General features: G+C 37.5%; 1 protein-coding gene across 3 annotated transcripts in view; it reads left to right on the top strand.

The window, feature by feature from the left end:
- MYO16 (myosin XVI) overlaps positions 1 to 18650 on the top strand; it is a 405915-nt gene that overhangs the window by 228586 nt on the left and 158679 nt on the right. For all 3 annotated transcript variants that reach the window (XM_054807394.1, XM_054807387.1, XM_054807380.1), the window contains 3 exons: positions 3691 to 3796; positions 7061 to 7178; positions 14521 to 14668. In XM_054807394.1, the coding sequence (XP_054663369.1) occupies positions 3691 to 3796; positions 7061 to 7178; positions 14521 to 14668 (372 nt within the window). The remainder of the gene's footprint in view (positions 1 to 3690; positions 3797 to 7060; positions 7179 to 14520; positions 14669 to 18650) is intronic.

The following is an 18650-nucleotide window of genomic DNA, read 5'->3' as shown; positions in this document are numbered from 1 at the left end:
ATTTTAGTTTTGAAAGTTTTATTTCAGAACAGTTTATTTTTTCTTATTATTCATATTATTTTAAGATATGGAGACTAGAGTTGTAATTAAGGTTGTATTAACAAAATATTAATGAAGAAATAGCAGGAACCAGGCCCTCCACCAAGTAGTTATATAGGAAAGCTAGAAAGCCAAAGGAGCAATAAAATAAGAAACCTTAGTGGAACTTCCCTAAAGCCCATGGTGAGCATAGGATTTCAAACTCTGTCCATTTTCCTTTCTCTTGGAGTACACTGTCTCTACTGATTTCCTAATTTAACCTTCTTTATCTGTAAAATAAACCATCTTTTCTTTGCCTGCTTCATAATGCCTTCTAAGGAAGTTTTACTGCAGAAGAATACTTTTCTGCTGCAGTTCTAAATTATCCTCCACCTTGATAAGGAAATCCAAAAGTTACAAGAAACCAACATTCATATTGTAAATTACATTTTGAAAAACATAATGATGAAACAATTATTTAAAACAGAGAAGAGGAATTGTTCTGTCAACAGAATTAAACTGTTAAAGATATTGTGGACAATGGGGACGTTACAAAAAATTTTACTCCACCTCAGAGGAAATGGAATAATCAAGATCTGGTTCAAGGTGCCAAATTACTTTTCCATTGTCAAATTATTTTTTGCCCCAAATCTTCTGAACAATGATATCAACAATTAAAACTTTACCAAGCATGGCGTTTCTTTCTCAGTGCTTCAATCTACATTTCACTAGGAATATACACCTAACCCTTTGAAACGCACAGAACAACTAAGCGACATTGTGTCTCTCTTTCGGCAACCAAGTTCTCGTGAATTCTGACCCCTGAACAGTACTCTAGCAACGACTTTAACCAACAAGCTCCTGTGACACCGCTGGACAAAATGTCAATCACTGTAAAATTAACAGTTGAGCTGAGAGTGTGAAATCTTTGTGACTGCGTCACTGCAATGTTTAGGAAACAGCAATCTTGGGAAGAAGGGACAGAAACTGTCAGCTTTTACCCTTGCATGGTCTTATGTTATCTGGGCCACAGTTAGCTTGCAGTGAAAAACAAAGCATAGCTTTATTTAAAAAGTTAAACAAATTAATTGTTAAGTGGGGAAACTCACGGTGAACACTCCAGTTCTTTTGTTTAAGAAGGTGTTTTTCCATTTTTAGTTATAATTTGCATGCCTGCTTGGTAATATTCAATCAAAAGCACATCAAATGTTACTTTAGCATTCCTTCTTCCCCCCTTCCCCCCCCAATTTCTCCAGTTATGAGAAAGATCTTTTGAAAAATAACTGTACCCTGCTAATCCTGGAAAAGCCTTCTGTTAAAGAAACTATTTTTGGTAGATGAAGTTGGGTCTAAACAGGCAAAATAATAAAATACTACAACAATTTGTTAAATATAAAGTCTTGTTCAGCTCTCAGAATGATACAAATATTTATCTGCTGGATATAAAAGGCAGTACACATTGGACAAGTTGTGAGTTGTTACAAACTATGAATTGTTTCAGATCTGGTTTTCAGACATATATGAACATGTCTGCTCAGTGGCATCATCTGTAACTTTGACTGTACTAAACTTCAGAGGTGTTTTAACTTCAAAGAAGTTCCTTAACAGCTGAAATAACCAAAAAGCCACTGTTGCTAAGCTTGACGGTAACCTGTGGTATAGTGATAGCAGGTTGCAGCTGCGATTTTCATTAAGTATGTTGTGGAGGGACAAAATTGTTTCATCATCATGACACACAGGTGCCAGTGGACTGGCTAATGTGAGTGGACAGTAAGAGGAGTGGTGCAAGACAGATTTATATCTGTCTGTAAGCTCACTGACTTTCTGGACTTTTCACAGGCATAAGATCTGTGATTTGCAAGAGTGTGAAATGTCTCTAGGGGAGTATCGCAGGACTAACGGCTATTTTGTTTTTTCTGTTCCTGTTAGTGATAACAGGCAAAGGAACATGGGATTCGGACACTACCATTATAAAGACAGAAGGCTAATGCTACTTAAGAACAGAGGCAGCATGGTACAATTAGCATTTGGAGAGTCATCATTAAGAGGGCAGAGATGAGTGCAGATTTTAGAGGGTGACATCAAGTATCATCTGACTTTTGAAACTCTTTCAGAAAGTCGGAAGCTGAAGATCTGAGCAAGGCATAGTGTGCTTACGGAGCACCTTGTCAATTCTGTAGAGATACTAGTTTCTTATTAGCTTTGACAGTGACCTTCTTGACTTCACGTGATTTCTTTCGTTCTAAGACCTGGTTTCCATATGGCTTTGTGACCTGTTATCTGATGGCTTTGCATAACATGTATCCAGGTTGCAAACGTTTGCAGTCTTGGACCACAAACCTCCTACTGATGCCAGTAGGAGTTTGAAGTCCAGGGTCAGACTCCAGCTCATTATAGAAACATGGATGACATAGATAAAAGCAGTTTGACACATCACACATGGAAGATCTGTTTTGTCACCTAAGACTACAGTTTACCAGGCAAACAAACAAGATATTCACCAGAGCTGCGTGTATGTCCTGTAAGAGTTGAATGAGATTAAATGGTGCAAAGATCCAATCCCTGTCTGAGTATGAAGACCCTTTTGTCCTTTCTTCTTTTGTTTCTTCCTTTATTTAATTGATTTCTCCTTTGAAGTGAGATTTGAATAGATAAAGCAATAGCCAGAAAGAGACTATATTTTTGTGCCCTCTCATTTTCAGAAACTAGACTATAGAGATATCAGACTGACCAGCCAGCATTGCCATTGTACTTGTGAAAAATCTAACCGGCTGTTGTAGAAACAGCCTTTTAAATTCGATCAAGCAGATAAATGAAGGAGGAGCATCAAATGACATTTTGTTTGGTTCAGTTGTCTATAAAGAAAACAACTTCTTACAATTCAAGTAAGAAATTCTTACATCAATTTCTTAATCAGCCATCACTAACTTTATCCTTTCCATCTCTTCTGTTTCTTTTCTTCCTTCTCCATGCTTAAAGTGCACCATTGAGTTTGTTTCCCTCCTCTTTTCTGTTTCTTGCTACCTTCGCTGTTCATGTTGCTTTTTACCTTGTTTTCTTTGCTCATTTTCCCCCTTAGAGATTCTCATTCTTTGGAATATTTATTCCACATCATGAACAAGAAATTAAGTTAAACAGGATCACTGAAGTCAGCGTGTATTGCACTGCAGAAACTGGGCAGGTTGTAAAATCGATTGTCTGTCTTTTCCTTCCTGTTCCTTTCCTATTTCCTTTCCTTTCTTCCTATTGTATTCTATACTCTCCTTTCCTTCTGGCTCCCATCATTACCACAGTAGTATTTCCCCATCTGCAAAGAGAACGAGGCAGCATAAGCAGGCTCCTTTGCTGGACAGAAGATAAAGGAGGAGATAAAATCTTTACTATAAATACCTTCAAAATGGCTTGAAAGCTTTAGGTTTGATTGGCTTGGTTTGTGGTACAAGGCAATATAGCTTGACAGCTCTGACAGCCCTCATGAACATAGCCAGTCTATCATCTCCTACGTTCTGTTCTTTATTATTTGCCGTTCATAAACCTTCTGTTATTTGAAATGAAAGTTTGACTGAGATATGCTAAATCCATTCAAACAAAGCTAGCAGAGAATATAAATAACATATCAAATGTGAAAATAACAATGATTCCCCCCTCTCTCTCTTGCCTGTCATCTTGCAGTGGGGAAAGTGGTTCTGGGAAGACTGAAGCCTGCAAACAGATAGTGAAGCACCTCACTTGCAGAGCCAGTTCCAGCAGAAATACTTTTGATACAAAGATAAAACATGTAAGTAAGCATTCTGATCACTGAGTAGAGCAAAGCAAAACTCTGGCCTCTTGGATAGGCAAAGACATTTGAACTGTAGGGAAAAAGGCATCTTTTCTTGTATGCAGAAGTTCTTAAAGGGTTTGTTTTTCACCACTGAAGTCAAAGGAGGCTTCTTTCCCTCAATTGGCCTGAATGGGAACAGGATTAAGCTCACATTGATGTGATGAGAGGAAACCAAAAAGTGGAGGCCAGTTTTGTTTTGGTGACTTTGGAAAGCAGTATTTCAGTGAACAGAAAACATTTGTGTGATAAGGTACTGTCTCCTAAATGTGTACTAATTGCCTTCCGTAAGTATATAAATTTATATTTATGGTTGTGGTGATGCTTCTCTAGACAGTATAAGAAGTGCTGAGGCATCTGAAGTAATAGTATGTAAGACAGAAACTGGAAAGTTGCAGGAAAACTGCAAGGACTGAACAAAGTTACATGGCCCAGTATTTGTCTACCAAATTTATTTATGAAATAGGCAAGAGTTCTGAATATTTAATTCCCACAGCAGAACCAAAATCTGCCTAGTGTGTGACATGAACTCATGAGAACGTGCTTCACGTAGCAAATGAATTTGTTTCCTTGCTAGTTCACTGTAAGTGTAAAGTTTTGGTTTGACTGAACGTTGCAACTCGTGTTTCATTGTTACAGCTGTAACACTACTATAAAAGTTCATACTGACATCTTAAATTATGCTGAACCCTAGATTGCCAATTCCAATTTTTTTAATAGCATCACATGCATCATTCAAAACATGCTGCTTTCTTCTTTAATTATGCATGATTCAGTCCAGAAAGATGATAAAATAGTGTCAGAAGTACAGCTGATACTAACAGACAACCTACAAATCAGGATTTTTGGGATGTGGGAAAGGCTGTGGTCATGCTTTGTACATTCCAGCTGATAAGGTAATAAAAGTCCTATGGATTTTGGGTGGATTTTAGAAAACAATGTTGCATTTGTGTTTTTTGAAGACGTTAAAAAAGCCTGATGACACTGAAAACACTACAACTGAATAAACTGTAGCTTCGTGTAGTCATATAATTGCTGTGTTAAAGTCTTTTCACAGTGTTATCTGAGTCATTCATGATGTTCCTAAACTGATACATTTAATTTAGGTTTCGCATGACAATGTTGAGAATACCTTTTTTTTCCCTCACTTTTTAAATTTAAATTTTAAAGTCTAGTGTTGCAATAATACCATTATACAGGGACAGTACACTTTTACTTTATTTTAAACCCAGGAGCCAGATCTATAAGTGATAGCTATTTCCACTGTGTATTTTTTTATTTACTACCTATGCAGGTTTACTTAGAGTTTTGAATTCATCAGACCATAGATGTTATTTAAGTAGAACTGCAAAATTCAGGTCAGATCTTCCATGTCCTTTTCTTTCTTGAAGTTCAGATGAAGTAATGAGTAGAAGAACTAAGTAAATACATAACTTTGTGAATAGGCAGCTGAAAACTGTGTTTTGGATGCAAATATGGCAGCGGTGGGAATCAGGAAGTGTGGGAAGTCATCTCGTTTCTGCTGCAACTTGTTTCCTGGCCACGGGAAAATCCCTAGGGACAACCATCATGATCCAGTGCAAATGAAATAAGATCTTGTCCTCGGTTAAGAAGAGGAATTGGTGTGGGATGGGGCTGACCAGGCCTAATTTTCTCCATCTATAAATTAGTTAACTTTATAGACTACTTTAACCTACTCTACATCTATGTAGTAACCTGAACAACAATCACTAACATGCAGTTGTTACCCTGCTCCCTGACACAGTTTAAATCCCCAACAAGTCCTCTGGGCACAGTTCAGAGGACAGCATGTGCCAGGGACCATTCACAACAGTACGTCCACCCTATTCTGCAAAAGAGGCAGATGTCTTAATGTGAACCTCACCATGCCACTTACACAGAGGATAGAGCGTCCTGCTCCTGGTCCTCTTTAGGTTCATAGTATCGATGTAGCCATATGTGTCAGAGTCTGAGTCAATGCGGGCAGAAGAGAATCATCACCTATTAAGAAAAATGAGTTGATGTTTGGTTATAGGAAGATTCTTTAGCTTAGATGGGACACCTGACTTCAGCCAGTGAAAGTAGATGTAGCAGATCCCATCTGTGGGGAATCAAGTAGAGACTCTGGTTTAGTTGCCTTTTAAGGTGCTTTAATGAACACAACAGCCTGAATTCATTCCTGCTGCAGATAGCATAGCACCGTTAAAGTTAATAAAGCTGCACGGGTTAAACGAAGTGCTGAATTAGCCTAATGAGCAAATACATTCTAAGCTGTTACTGGAGTGGAACCAAAACTGGGCTGACTAGTTTTCTGCTGCCACCTACTGCTAGGTAGTAGCTAGTTTAATTAATAATTCTGAAGGGTCTGATTTTTAGAGCTTCTGTCTTTGTGATTGGAGCCACATGTTACCTGTGCCACACCACAGCCCTCTTCCCTCCTACCTCTCCCCATCTAGGTCATCCAGCTTCAGCAAACCACTGTAATATCAGAACAATAACGTATTGAGGCCACACTGCAAACAATTTCTTAGGATGCAAAAAAGGAAAGTGTTGAAGGGAATCCATTTAGTGTAAGAAACTAATTATGCGCAAAAAAGGTAAATGCAGAGAAAACATGGAATAAAGATGGCATATTTAATACTTTTTATTATTTTTAAAATTTTTAATCTTTTAAAAATAATTGCTGTGACCAAGAAGATGTACCATGGAAATGCATTAGTGAGAGATGCCATAAAAAAGTCAGAATCTATTTTTTTTCCCTCACTTTTTCACTAGTACAATGCTGAAATAATTCTATTTGAAATCAATAATTTATGCCATTTCAGGCATCATACAAAGCTTGTAAATTCCTTTGGTTGGTTATTATTATTTACTGACTGTAACTTTACAAGCATAGCTGCCTTCAGAGATTCTAATCTTTTTGCCAAGCGTGCCGGCTCTGGGCATACGACTCCAGTGGCTTTATCCAGATTACTGTCTTTCCTCTTCCATTTACAATTTCCACTATTCTGACAGCACACTTTTTTTTTTTTCCTTTGAGCTATCTTTAATTTCTATTTAGAAAAAAACTTTCAAGGAATTTGTTAAATTCCAAGCTGAAAAATGGTCTTTCCCATCTCCCCCCACCCCCAGTTATTGATCACAGAGCAACTTCACTGATGTTTATTGATATATCTTCCTTTTTATTTGCTCTCTTGTTACTTCTTTACCATTGTCTTGCAGGTAAACTGTATCTTGGAGGCCTTTGGACATGCTAAGACACCCTTGAATGATTTTTCCAGCTGTTTTATAAAATATTTTGAGCTACAGTTTTGTGAGAAGAAAAAAACATTAATTGCAGGTAAGTATCATTTAATCTGTTTATTTTGATATCACCCACAGAACAGTAGATCGGGGATCCCGGTGTGCCGTACACAGAGTTAGGCATCAATGGCCTTCAGGTATGTGCAAGAGGCAAGGGCGTTTTACGGAGTGTCAGAGGAACATGTTTAATAGCGTGTGAATTCATAGCTTGTCGAGAGCAGCGTCTGGTGTCAAGAGGGAGAGCCCTGTTCTTACAACCACCAGGTGGCAGAGACAGACCAGAAACACAATTAACACCACTGATTCCTCCTGCATTTCCCAGGAAATTGCATTTTCCTTTACGCCCGAGAACAACAAACTGTGACAGCTGTGTATCGCTTTACTGTGAAATAAAAGTAACAAAGAGATTAATTTTTGCATTTGTATCTAATATTATATTGGGTGTTTTAAGTATCCCTTAAATTAGTGATAAACTCATCTGTTTAGGGCAAACAAAATACAAGTATACATTGTAATATGAAAATTAGAAGTATTTTATTACAGCTTTGCGCTTCTTCTAAAGGAACTAGGAATCATACTGATGTTTATTCTCATTAGAGGTAAGGTAGTGTGGAATTTATGCCTGCTTTCAGAGTAAGTGGGAATCTGCTAGTCCCCAGAAAGTGTTCATTAGTGAAAAAAAATATATGTTGGGGGAAAAACTTCAGTTTGATTAAGAAATTTCAGATCTTCGGAGACAGTCAGGGAGAGGTTTCACTTCTGGTCTGTATAGATCATTGTAAATTTACTCTGTGCTAGAGAGGTGTGTGCAGAAATAACTCTACACAGACACTTTCCTCCCTCACTGATCTTCCTGAATAGAAAAGCTGTGTGGTGAGACACATAATTGATCCAAGTAAATAAGATTCCATTGGATAAGCATTTCCAAAACTACTCATTTTTTATAATTTAAAATATTTGTATGCTTTCATAAGAGTTTCCTAAAAATATTCTTTGGAAATATTTTATAATGGGAATTGCAATTCATTTTCTTGAGATAGTTCGCTATACCCTAGCAAGTAAGTTTCTTCTGTGAAAATGTCACTGCGTGGGAAATTACTGTCACTTTTTTTCTGGGTTGTTTTACAAATATAGGATATTTGTAAAGAAAATGTAGAACTAAAAAGTGTGATTTTTTTTTTCTGTTTATGAGCTGTTGTGGGAGGAATATAAAGAAAATGATGTAAACATTAGAATGGACTAAATAGCGTCTGAATTGAGCTTGTAAAAATGAAGTTCAATCCCTAAAACTAACATTTTATGAATCCTTTATGTTGTATATATTTAATTTAGGTATATTTAGTTATCACAATTACATTGCATGCACACTTTTTGTTACACACATAAAGCACAAATGCAAAGAGATGAAAATGATGCTAATTTTGAAAAGACAAGCACATGAACATTAGGAAATGACAGAATTGAAGTTGTCTGAGATAATCTTGGGTTGCCTTGTGCGTACAAATCTAATGCCATTGTGTTTCCACCCCATTCAGTGCACAGAATGAACTGTATTTCTTCAGTGATCTGCTACTGAATAGTTTGTTTTCCCTTCATTGATCAATGTGTGGCTTGTGCCATTTTATTCTGTTCTAAAAACAGAATGCTAGTGTTTCTGTGGATTTGCGATGTTGCTCACCAGCATTTTTCACTGTATAAGCATTTCAGAAACATAAATGGCTTCATTTTCACAGTACTTCTCGCCTAAGGTTGTGCCATTCAATTCCTCAGATGAGGAACAGAAGCCTCAAGGCCTCAAGGCCACGTGTCCCCACAATTTTTGGGCGCCTTGCTTGAGATTGCAGGGCCTTGCATTTTCAAGCAGCTTTAGCCAGACTTGCCAGTTTAATTAGCAATCCTTTTCTGTCCATGCTATAAATGTGGAATCAGTTAACCAGGCTCTCGTGTCAGTTTTCTGGTATGCTAATGCTGTGTTTTTATCACTTTCAAACCATAGGCATCAAATGAGAAAATCTAGGGGTAGTCAAGTCTATTAACAAATATAAACAATTTACTTATCTGCCCTACTATTCCCCAAATACTTAGGAACTGAATCAATTACTCTTACCAAATCTAAGGTAGTTGAAGTTTCTGTAATTTACAGTCAAGAGTGAGAAGCCCCAGTACAGCAGTAAAAGTGTTGGTTTTATTTTTGTAAGTTGCAGTTGTTCGTGCTGTTTGATTTGCATTGTAGATGTTGCCTTTTCTAGGCCACTGCTAAGCATCGCTTCTAAGTGAAATTGTCCCAGATTTACACCACCATAAATGAGAAAAGAATCAGGCGTGTTGTCTTTGGCTGGTTTAAATCCCAGCCAGTGATTCTCTGTATCTATTTGCAAGATGATTTGCAGCAGTATTTACTGTCTTGTGCTGTTTAAACATGAGTGAAAAATGTAAATATGCAGAGCACCTGATTCTGCTGAGACATGACTTTATAACTCATTGAGGCAAACTGGGCTAAATATGTCTGGTTTGTAAACAAAAATCCAAGCAACACTAGACTGCCTCCGTCAAAGAGTTGAGGTTGTTTAAACTCCTTAACAGACAGATCTTAAGGGTGGAGATCCAGAGCAATTTACTAAGAAGGGGCATGCAAAGTCCATGTGTACATTTTTATGATAGAGGGCAAGCTCAGAGTAGCATTCCTTGCATTTTGAGTGGACATCAATGAAGTTTGTGACAGCTTTTTGTTCATTTTATGAAGTTCTTTTATGGCTAGAACCTGGAAATGCTCCGACTTTTGTCACATAAGGTTTATTCTTATAGCAGAAAGTCCAATATACCCAAATAACAGAAATGTTGGCCATAATTTTCATCTACAGGCTTGATTCGGTCTTTCTCATAAACTGGATCTTTGCCACGAAGTTTTGAAAACAAGGATGTAGCCTTTGAGTGTGGTTCTACTCAAAGCCAGTACAGATATCTGCAGAGGTTTTCTGTGTCTTCTCTGACTCTTGTCACTCTCTGAAAAGGTGTGCAGCGATGCTGGGTTCAAATGGGAGTTTTTCTATGACAACTGGCTTTGTGGTCAGGCACCTTTCATTGCTTTAGTCCAATCAAACAAGTGGAGAAGCTATAACCCAGATTAAGTCATAGTTCTTTGTGACTCGATAAGATAAGGCAGTGGGAACTAGTAAAAAGTCTTACATCAGAACAAATACAGAATAAACTACAGTCCAGTGATTTCATTAAGTTTCTAAAATAAATTAATACCTAACAGAACTCAAAGACTGATCTTCTGCCAAAAAATCATAATCATTTACACCCACTGCATAGTAGTAAAAGACTTATTATTTATTTATTGCCAGAAGAAAAATTACTGCATTTTATTTTTATTTGGCAAGGGAGAGAGTAAATGGTCTTTCCGGTAAGTTGACATAATTCCTAAGATGAAAGGTAAGGCTTCTGTCAGTTTCCTGAAATTACTAAAAAAGAAGGATAGAAAGAGAAAATCAAGGCTAGCAAACTTATTCTACAGATTTTCCTGCCTTGCTTTTCAGGCCTTGCTTTTCTCAGTCTTCACTTTTTGAAAACCAAGGCCTGATGATGATGATGATGATGATGATGATTATTATTGTAATTCTAAGTTGCACTGAAATGGAAGGATCTAACTTGATTTTAAAAAGAAGCAGAATGCATAGTCACCTGTGTGTGTTACAAACATTTTTTAGCAATTAAAAAGATTCAGACATGAATTTTGGGTTTTGGTATAAGACAAACTGCAGCCAGCTAAGCTTTCTGGTGTGTTTTTGTGCTGTGTTTCAGCTCTGGACTTTCAAATGTTATTTTGTCTTTAGTAATAGCTGTGATTAGGACAGCATGGTTTTTGAGAAAGAGCAATGTAGTTTCAAAGAATGCATAGCTGGAAGAAAGGTTTCACTGGGCACACTTTCAATACAGGGCCCACTTGCTGATTTTGTAGCCGCTCAGTAGATCAAGTGATCTGTTAAAGGATGTACAAATTTCCTTGTGCTTGTGAGCACAGTTAACATTGCACAAAAATGGCAGGCTTTGCTCTGGAACTCTATTATTTTTGCCTTTTATTTCACACATAGATTAATGAATATATCATTTCACTTTGTAGAAAAGCATATTAGTGTGATAGTTTTCTTTATGAGTTACTTCAGCTCCATTAAGGTGGTGCTGTGTTTGATTCTTGCTGATCAGAAGCTCGACTTTTCTTAACAGCTCTTCCCATTGCTGGAGATGCTAACTGAGATGAACTGTATTTAGCCTTATTAAAGTGGGTGACTTGAAGTACCTGAAAAGGGCTGTATTAATTTGTGTCATCTAAATAAATGGTGTTGCCCGTCATTAAAATTAAATGTATTAATTAATCAGATAGATGACCTTCAGTAACATTTTTCTCGCTTTTATTGATCAATGAATGTTAAAAACACCTGAGTGATAGTTATGAAAACCTTAGTGAAGATCATTGCACACTAAAAAGTGATTCAAGATTAGTAATGGCCTCTTTTCAAATTAATTGATGGTAGGGTTAGTTTTACTGAGAAATAAGTTACAAGCACAATAAAAGATGGAAATCATCCTTCAGGTTCATCTATTCTGTTTTACCCTGTAGGAATGGCAGCCAGGTAATGATTGATTCTGATGAAAGTGTGTGTCTGGGCCAGTCCTGCCATGATAGTTTAAGATTGCATTGCTTCAATTTGTAGCGTGCTGCAAAGTTACTGGAGCCAGAAACATACCCTGCTACCAGCTTAATGATTTCCCAAGCGTGCACTTTTACTTCCAGCACAGTTCTTGTTTCCGTAATGTAGCAACAGAGGACTAGATGGCTGATACACAATTTCTCATAATATGGGTTCCATAATAGCAGGAGTTCACTTCTACTTTTTGTAGGATGATTAAATGGGCCAGATCATGTCTCCTTAGTTCAGCAAGTCAGCCGTGCAGTCTTCTCTGTCAGTACTACTCTCTCTTCCAGAGAGCTAGAATCCCAGGCACGGTTTTAGCTGCCAGCACATGTGTCAGGCCATGCCTGTGCTGTTAAATAAAAGAAAGGGTGGAAGATGCCCCTGTATAGTGTACCACTGACCTTCCGTACTGCTTAACTGGTACGTGTCTGGGATGGTTTGGCCAGCACAGAGTAGCACTTTGTGAGACCGTGCATAGTTATACCTAGTTCAGGGACAGCACTTAACTGCTGAGGCCTTTCTCAAAACGTGTTCAAGATTCACCGATTTTGTTTCCCTCCACCTACACTGTCTTTCAACAATATTCTCACAGGCTGCATTGCCTCATACACACAACTTCAAGTAACTTCAAGTTTGCTGTGTTTAACAGTATAGACAGAAACTTAGAGCTTTCCAAAAGATAAGAAGATACTTAGGGGAAATTTAAAATATAATTAGCAGACAAATACAGATGGTATAGCAATAACCAAGCTAGCTCTGAATGAGCTACTGTGGGTGTTAGCAGTGGTGCAGTGGTAGGATCATGACATTCTGGCTCCTGTCCTAGCCATTGGGCTAATGTAACTGCCATGCTTCTGATATACACTCTCACACACCGAGATCTAACCTGCACAACTTTGCCCGGCATTGCATTGGGCGATACCTCTGAGTCCAAAACTGATTCTGAAAATACTGTTTCAACTATCTCCATCTTTAGAAGTCTTTAAACTCCCACTCTGCCTTCAAACTTCAGGTCTCTCAGGCGTCTGAAGCTGTGCTTCTGCATGTGCCTAGAAATGCAGTAGTTTTGACTGCACTGAAAAACTGAGTGCTATTTTATGCTTAAACCCAGTTTGCTTCAAAAAAGTAAAAAAAAAAAAAAAATTCTAAAAAACCATGAGCAGCTCAAAAATGGTATGTGTTTAGAGAACATACTTACTGTGCTACAGGATGCATGTACCAGTATTTTCTATCACTGAATGTTCAAGAGCTACTTCCAGCTTGTAAAGGAAGGAGTCTTAGATGAGTTGGTTGTCATCCGGACTATGGGAATCTATGGTTTAATATCCTCCTCTGCTCACAGCGTTTCAAAAATATAGCTCCTCTATTTCTGAGAAGTGCACCTTGCCCTCTAAATTCAACAGTCTTTGCCAGGGTAAGGATGCTTGCTAAGACCGTGTGAAAGCTGTGCCGTATTCCAGAGACTGAGAAGCATAAAGCTGCATCCTGGCAGTGGGGATGCTCAGCTGTGTGTGAAGGGACATGCTTCTGGTCTTTGCACCACAGCTAGCATTCTGCATTAACCAATGATGAGATAAAGTATGCAAACAGTGGGGTAAGTGGGAACTGGAACCAGGTCCCCACTCACAGGGAGGACCCTGACCTTTAGCTACAGTTAGGCATTTCCGTGTTCTCTTCAGCCTGCTGTGTCTGGAACTGCATGGTGGTGGTGATGTACACTCAGTGGAGGGCTGGAGTACTCTGCCCAAAACAGCGACTCTCCCTTTGTCTCTTCACGTGTACCTACTGGTGAAGCAGGTGAATGAATCTGAGGGTCCAATATTTCATAGAATCATGGAATGCCAGGTTGGAAGGGACCTCAAGGATGATTTCCTCTGCTTCTGCGCTTTACCTCTCTCAGAATCTTAATGGGCCTGGGGTTTTGTATGATCCTGTAATCAGCATTTCTGTAGGCAAATCACAGTCAGGTTCATCCTCCTTCACCTTCTTCCCAGATGTGCTGATTCAGATGGCTTCTCATTTGGCCAGTTCATCACAGCACTTCTGAGATGCCCATGTTTTCCCAGGCACAGGTTACTGAGCATGTTGACGACCAGCTCTGCAGAGGATTTGTCTCTTTGTAGCCATCTAGAAGTAGGCGTCTGAAAGTTAGCTGATTAATCTAAACTATTAATCTGAGTATTCTTGATTACCAACAGAGATGGAGGAAATGGTTCCAAGTCTAGTTTTTCCAAGATATCTTGGTCTTTTTTGCATCTTTCTCTCTCCATTAAGAAGGAGCTTAGAATAGATGGTGATGCTCAGATGGCTACACTTTGGGCAGATGGCTAATAGCTTGTCTCTCAGAAAGTCTTGCTAAATATGACAACTGGTTCCTCAAATAAGTAAAACAGTACAAGTCAACATCATTATCTTTAAAATTAAGTAATTTTACAGATAATATAGGACAGTAAGTAAGCAAGGTAAGACATTTATTCCACTAACTTTAATGGAATTAGGGGTTTATATGTGATTTATATAGAAAACCATGGTGGAATTAATGGTATTAATTTTTATATGCTCACCTCAGACTGTTTTATAAGAAACATTATTTATTCTTCACTGTTGCATTGGTGAATGGTTTATAATATATAAATTCAGAGCAATTAGTATAATGAATTTATGTGTTTGTTTCTCAATCAGCTAGGATTTATACATACATGTTGGAGAAATCTCGTGTCATTATGCAGCCTCTCAACCAGAGTAATTTTCATGTTTTTTACTTGATGATGGACGGGCTGTCTGCTGAAGAAAAATACACCCTGTACCTCAGTAATTTGTCTGCACACAGGTAGGAAAACAACTTTATATTTAGTATTCATATTTTTCTTATTTTGGTGCCTCTTTGCTGTTGAGGTCCTTCCTCCAACAGTTAACATTTGTGTCGTAACTTTTCAATGAGCTCTGAAATTATTTATTATTCAGTACGTGCTCATGAGGATTTAATTCTGGAGTACCCATATACCCTCTTAACAAGATCAGAGTATTATATCCATTAGGATTATTGCCTGAAAGGAGAAAAAGGAAGGAAACTTCTGAGTTATTTTTCCATCTTCTATGGACTAGAGTAGGTCTGGTTTGGTTTGGTTTTGGGGGCCTTTGGGGGTTTGTTTTGGTTGGGGTTGGGTTTTTTTCCTGATGAAACGTTTTGTCTTCAGGAAAAAACGTTTTATTAAAAGTAGACTTTTCTTATGGAACATGTTGATTTTGTTGAAATTTCACTGTATGTAACTGATATTTCCATCTTCATTTTGATATTTACTTTACTTCATATAATTAAGAAAAACAGAAACAAAGTTTTGACTGCTTTGAAACCAAGGATAAGATTCAACACCCAACAGCTAAAATTAGGTCTTTGTGTGTGTGTCTCCACATGAGCTGGTTATCTTGGCTCCCATTTGCAATCAAAGGAGATTGAGTCCCTACTCAGTTCTGTGTAGAGTTACACGTAGATGTGTGCTTCAGGGTGAACTGAACCACATTTCTGGCTTCATAAACTGTACTGACTACATCCCCTTTAATAGTTAGACCTTAATATAAAAAGCCGTATATAGACACCTAAATGTAGTGTATCTAAGGCTGAACACATTCCAGATGTTTCATGTAAGTGGAAGCTTCTGCTTTTTTCAGGAAATTTTGGGAGTATCTCAAAATTTATTAATTCAAATTCTTTTCACTTTCCTGATTGAGATCATTTGCCTGCCTTTCTTCAGTCTTTCCTAAGAAGTATCACTGAAATGAGAGAAGTCTATTTGACATTAATGATCTTCACTTAAATTGGCTAAGTTTATAATGAGTACAGTGAGTAACTGTAAAAGACCAATAATAACTAAAATGATGTAAAATGTGTGTTTCAAATTTTTCATATCTAAGCCTTTTCCGCATGGATTTTTCTCTCAACTTTTGTATCTTTCACTCTGGCTAGCACTCGAATAAAACAGTATTCCTAGATTTGGGGCCTGTAAATAGAAACATACTACATCAAATTTTGCAGAAAAAATGTACTTAATTCTGATTTTTTTCTTAAATATAAGTCTTCGGGCTACTATTGTTTGGTAATGTTTTAAGCTGTTAGCACTTCTGGTATTATACCGAATAGTGTAATACACTAGCTCTGAAGAAACCTGAAGCTAAGTTGCCTTACAAAAAATGACCCACTTCAAAAGCTTCCTCCCTCCACTCCTCCCCACCCCAGCTTTTGAAGGGGAAGAGTTAAATTCAATGTTTTAAATCCTTTGAAGACCAAAAGGATTCTGAGCTCCTGATCAGTAATTTATTCCTCTTCTAGCAAAAGTTGTTTGGAATCACTCAGTTTATTCAGAAAAAGAAATAGTTTGAAGGTACTTTGCAAGAAGCTCCAACAGGAAAGAACTTAGCAAAAACCTGAATAATTAGATTCACATGAACAAAGCTTTATCTGATAAGATATCTGATAAGCATCCAAAAAGAACAAATAGTATTTTTAAATAGATGTCTGAACATTGCAGTGCCAACTCTTTAGAAGTAATTTATAGCTGAACATTTGAATAAAGCTGCTTTTATCAATAAAGCTTTGCTTTGGCTACATAGGGTAGATTATATCTTGCATTACTGAGAGGGAGTTTGAGCCTAATATTTCTTGCCTTAAACTCCTGAGTGTAGTAGTTCAGTGGGCCAGATCTTTCTTGGTTGATAGAGTTAGACTAGGGGTAACTTTCTACTGCATCAAACTCATACAAGAATCAGGAAGGCAGGATTTGGCCTCTGTTATAAATTCATTATTTCTGGCTTAGTCAAATTTTGATGAGATCATATCATTCTGGTAACATTAATAAGTGAATTTGTCATGTTTTCTTTAAGCAAGTGTAATCTTGACTCTAATAGTAAATTTAATTAGATAACAGCCCTTTTGAAACTATAGGTGGTTCATGCCCAACTTTTTTTTATCATTTTTCTGTTCCTCTTTGCACTGTTTAATATCGCTCCTTTATGTAGAAGATTGAACAATCTTAGTAAATAATGGCTGTTAAGATCACAAGATACCCCTATTTTTTCATTGTTTGCTTAAGCCATTGCAATATGAGAAATGAGACATAGCATTGTCTTTATTCTCATTTTAAGTAAAAGTACCTTAAAGAGTCAAAGTAGTGTTATCAATAGTGGTTATGTTAGACTTGATGCTGTAAAAGGTGAGAGGTAGTTCATGTATTAAGCAGTATATAATCCTGGATGAAGAGTTAATGTAAATAATTAAAAAGGGAAATCCCTCCCCTTTGGAGTCACTGAGAGTTTCAGTAGGGCTGGGGTTTCACCCCAATGTGTAGGGGGAGTTGTTAGCTTGTAATCCTGTGGTGTTTGATGCCGTCCTGAGAGGGAGCTTGAGCTCAGAAATGTAAATGTATGTTCTTGCAAGCATTATGACTGCTAGGGCAGCACTTTCTATTGAACCTGTATACAACTAGGATCTTACAGTAGCAAGCCATCTAAATCTATGTAGGAAGGGATCTGAATGAATGTATCTCCCACCGTATCTTCATGTGGGTCATGATGGATAAAGAGAGAAGCAAATCCTGAAAGGTAAGATCATTTTTCAAGATTTAGCAGGGGGAGCAGGTCAGAAATGGAAAGACAGTCTTGAAAGGGCAAGTCAAGGCTTTTTGATTGACAACAACTACTCCCATGTGTTCATTTAATTCAGAAGCTGATTTTTATCAGCAGATCCTTGATTGAAATTTCCAACATTTCTATTAACTCGGTGTGTTTCAAAAGAACTGCAGAACTTTGTTTATCTTGATGATGACATGTAATACAGAGAGATTAGAGATTTGAAGTTATATTCTCAACTTGCTCTTGATTTGCTCTTGATTTTTTTTTTTTTCCTGGGTGTAGATACAGCCCATTACTGTAAGCGTTGCTTTTCTGGCATGTGAAGTTTAGCCTCATAATAAGAATATGCACTAGCTTTTCTAGCACATTAAGTTTAGTCTCAAAGTTACAGTAGGTACTACCTTAGTGACCGACGAATCTTGCAACCAAAGTGAAACAGAGCAAAGAAGAGAGGTGCCAATGGTGATAGATCAGCTTAGAAATGGTCTTCAACTCCAGTGAAGAAAGGGTACTAAAAGGAGAGATCAGAAAGTCAGGAAAGAAAAAATATGGGAAAAATCTGACAGAAAAAAAAGTGGAAAGACTTGCTTTTATTATTATGGGCCAATTGCTTCATATTAGCATTGATATTCCAAAGCTGTAGTATATATAACAATGTAAGAATGTCTTTGTGTAATAGGTATATGTAAGAAACATAGTCATTAAAAATCATGTCATTACATTTGTATATGTATATTAGAAACATAGCTCAAGGCTACTTAACCATAGAAAATGGTTTCAGAAACGATGGTGGGTTTGGCAACTGTTCAACGTGATGTCACCATTTTCAGTTTAAACAAGGTTGCTAGTTCTCCTAATTGATTGTAGTCTTACGGCTTTTGGTAGTGTAGGCAAACTGATACAATGCTCTCAGTATTGCAGGGTGATTCTGTCAGACGTTTTTTAGTCCTTCCTTGTAATGTCAGATCTTTGTCACCCAACATTTACAGGGTGAAATATACTGCTTGTAAATAAGCTGTATGTGTAAAATTAAACAACTTGAAGCTGGGGAAAATGTTAACATACACATTCATGCAGAAGCTGGACTATGGTCAGGGAGCGCATTTTGTGTTTGTAATTTCAAACTGCTGTTCCCAGATGTGCCAAACTTTCCCTTCTCCCACAGAACAATGACGTGCACTGCTGTG

This window comes from Grus americana, chromosome 1, assembly GCF_028858705.1.
Source record: "Grus americana isolate bGruAme1 chromosome 1, bGruAme1.mat, whole genome shotgun sequence".
Lineage (NCBI taxonomy): Eukaryota > Metazoa > Chordata > Aves > Gruiformes > Gruidae > Grus > Grus americana.
Note: the sequence above shows the minus strand (reverse complement) of the source record. Positions and strands in the feature narration are given on the sequence as shown.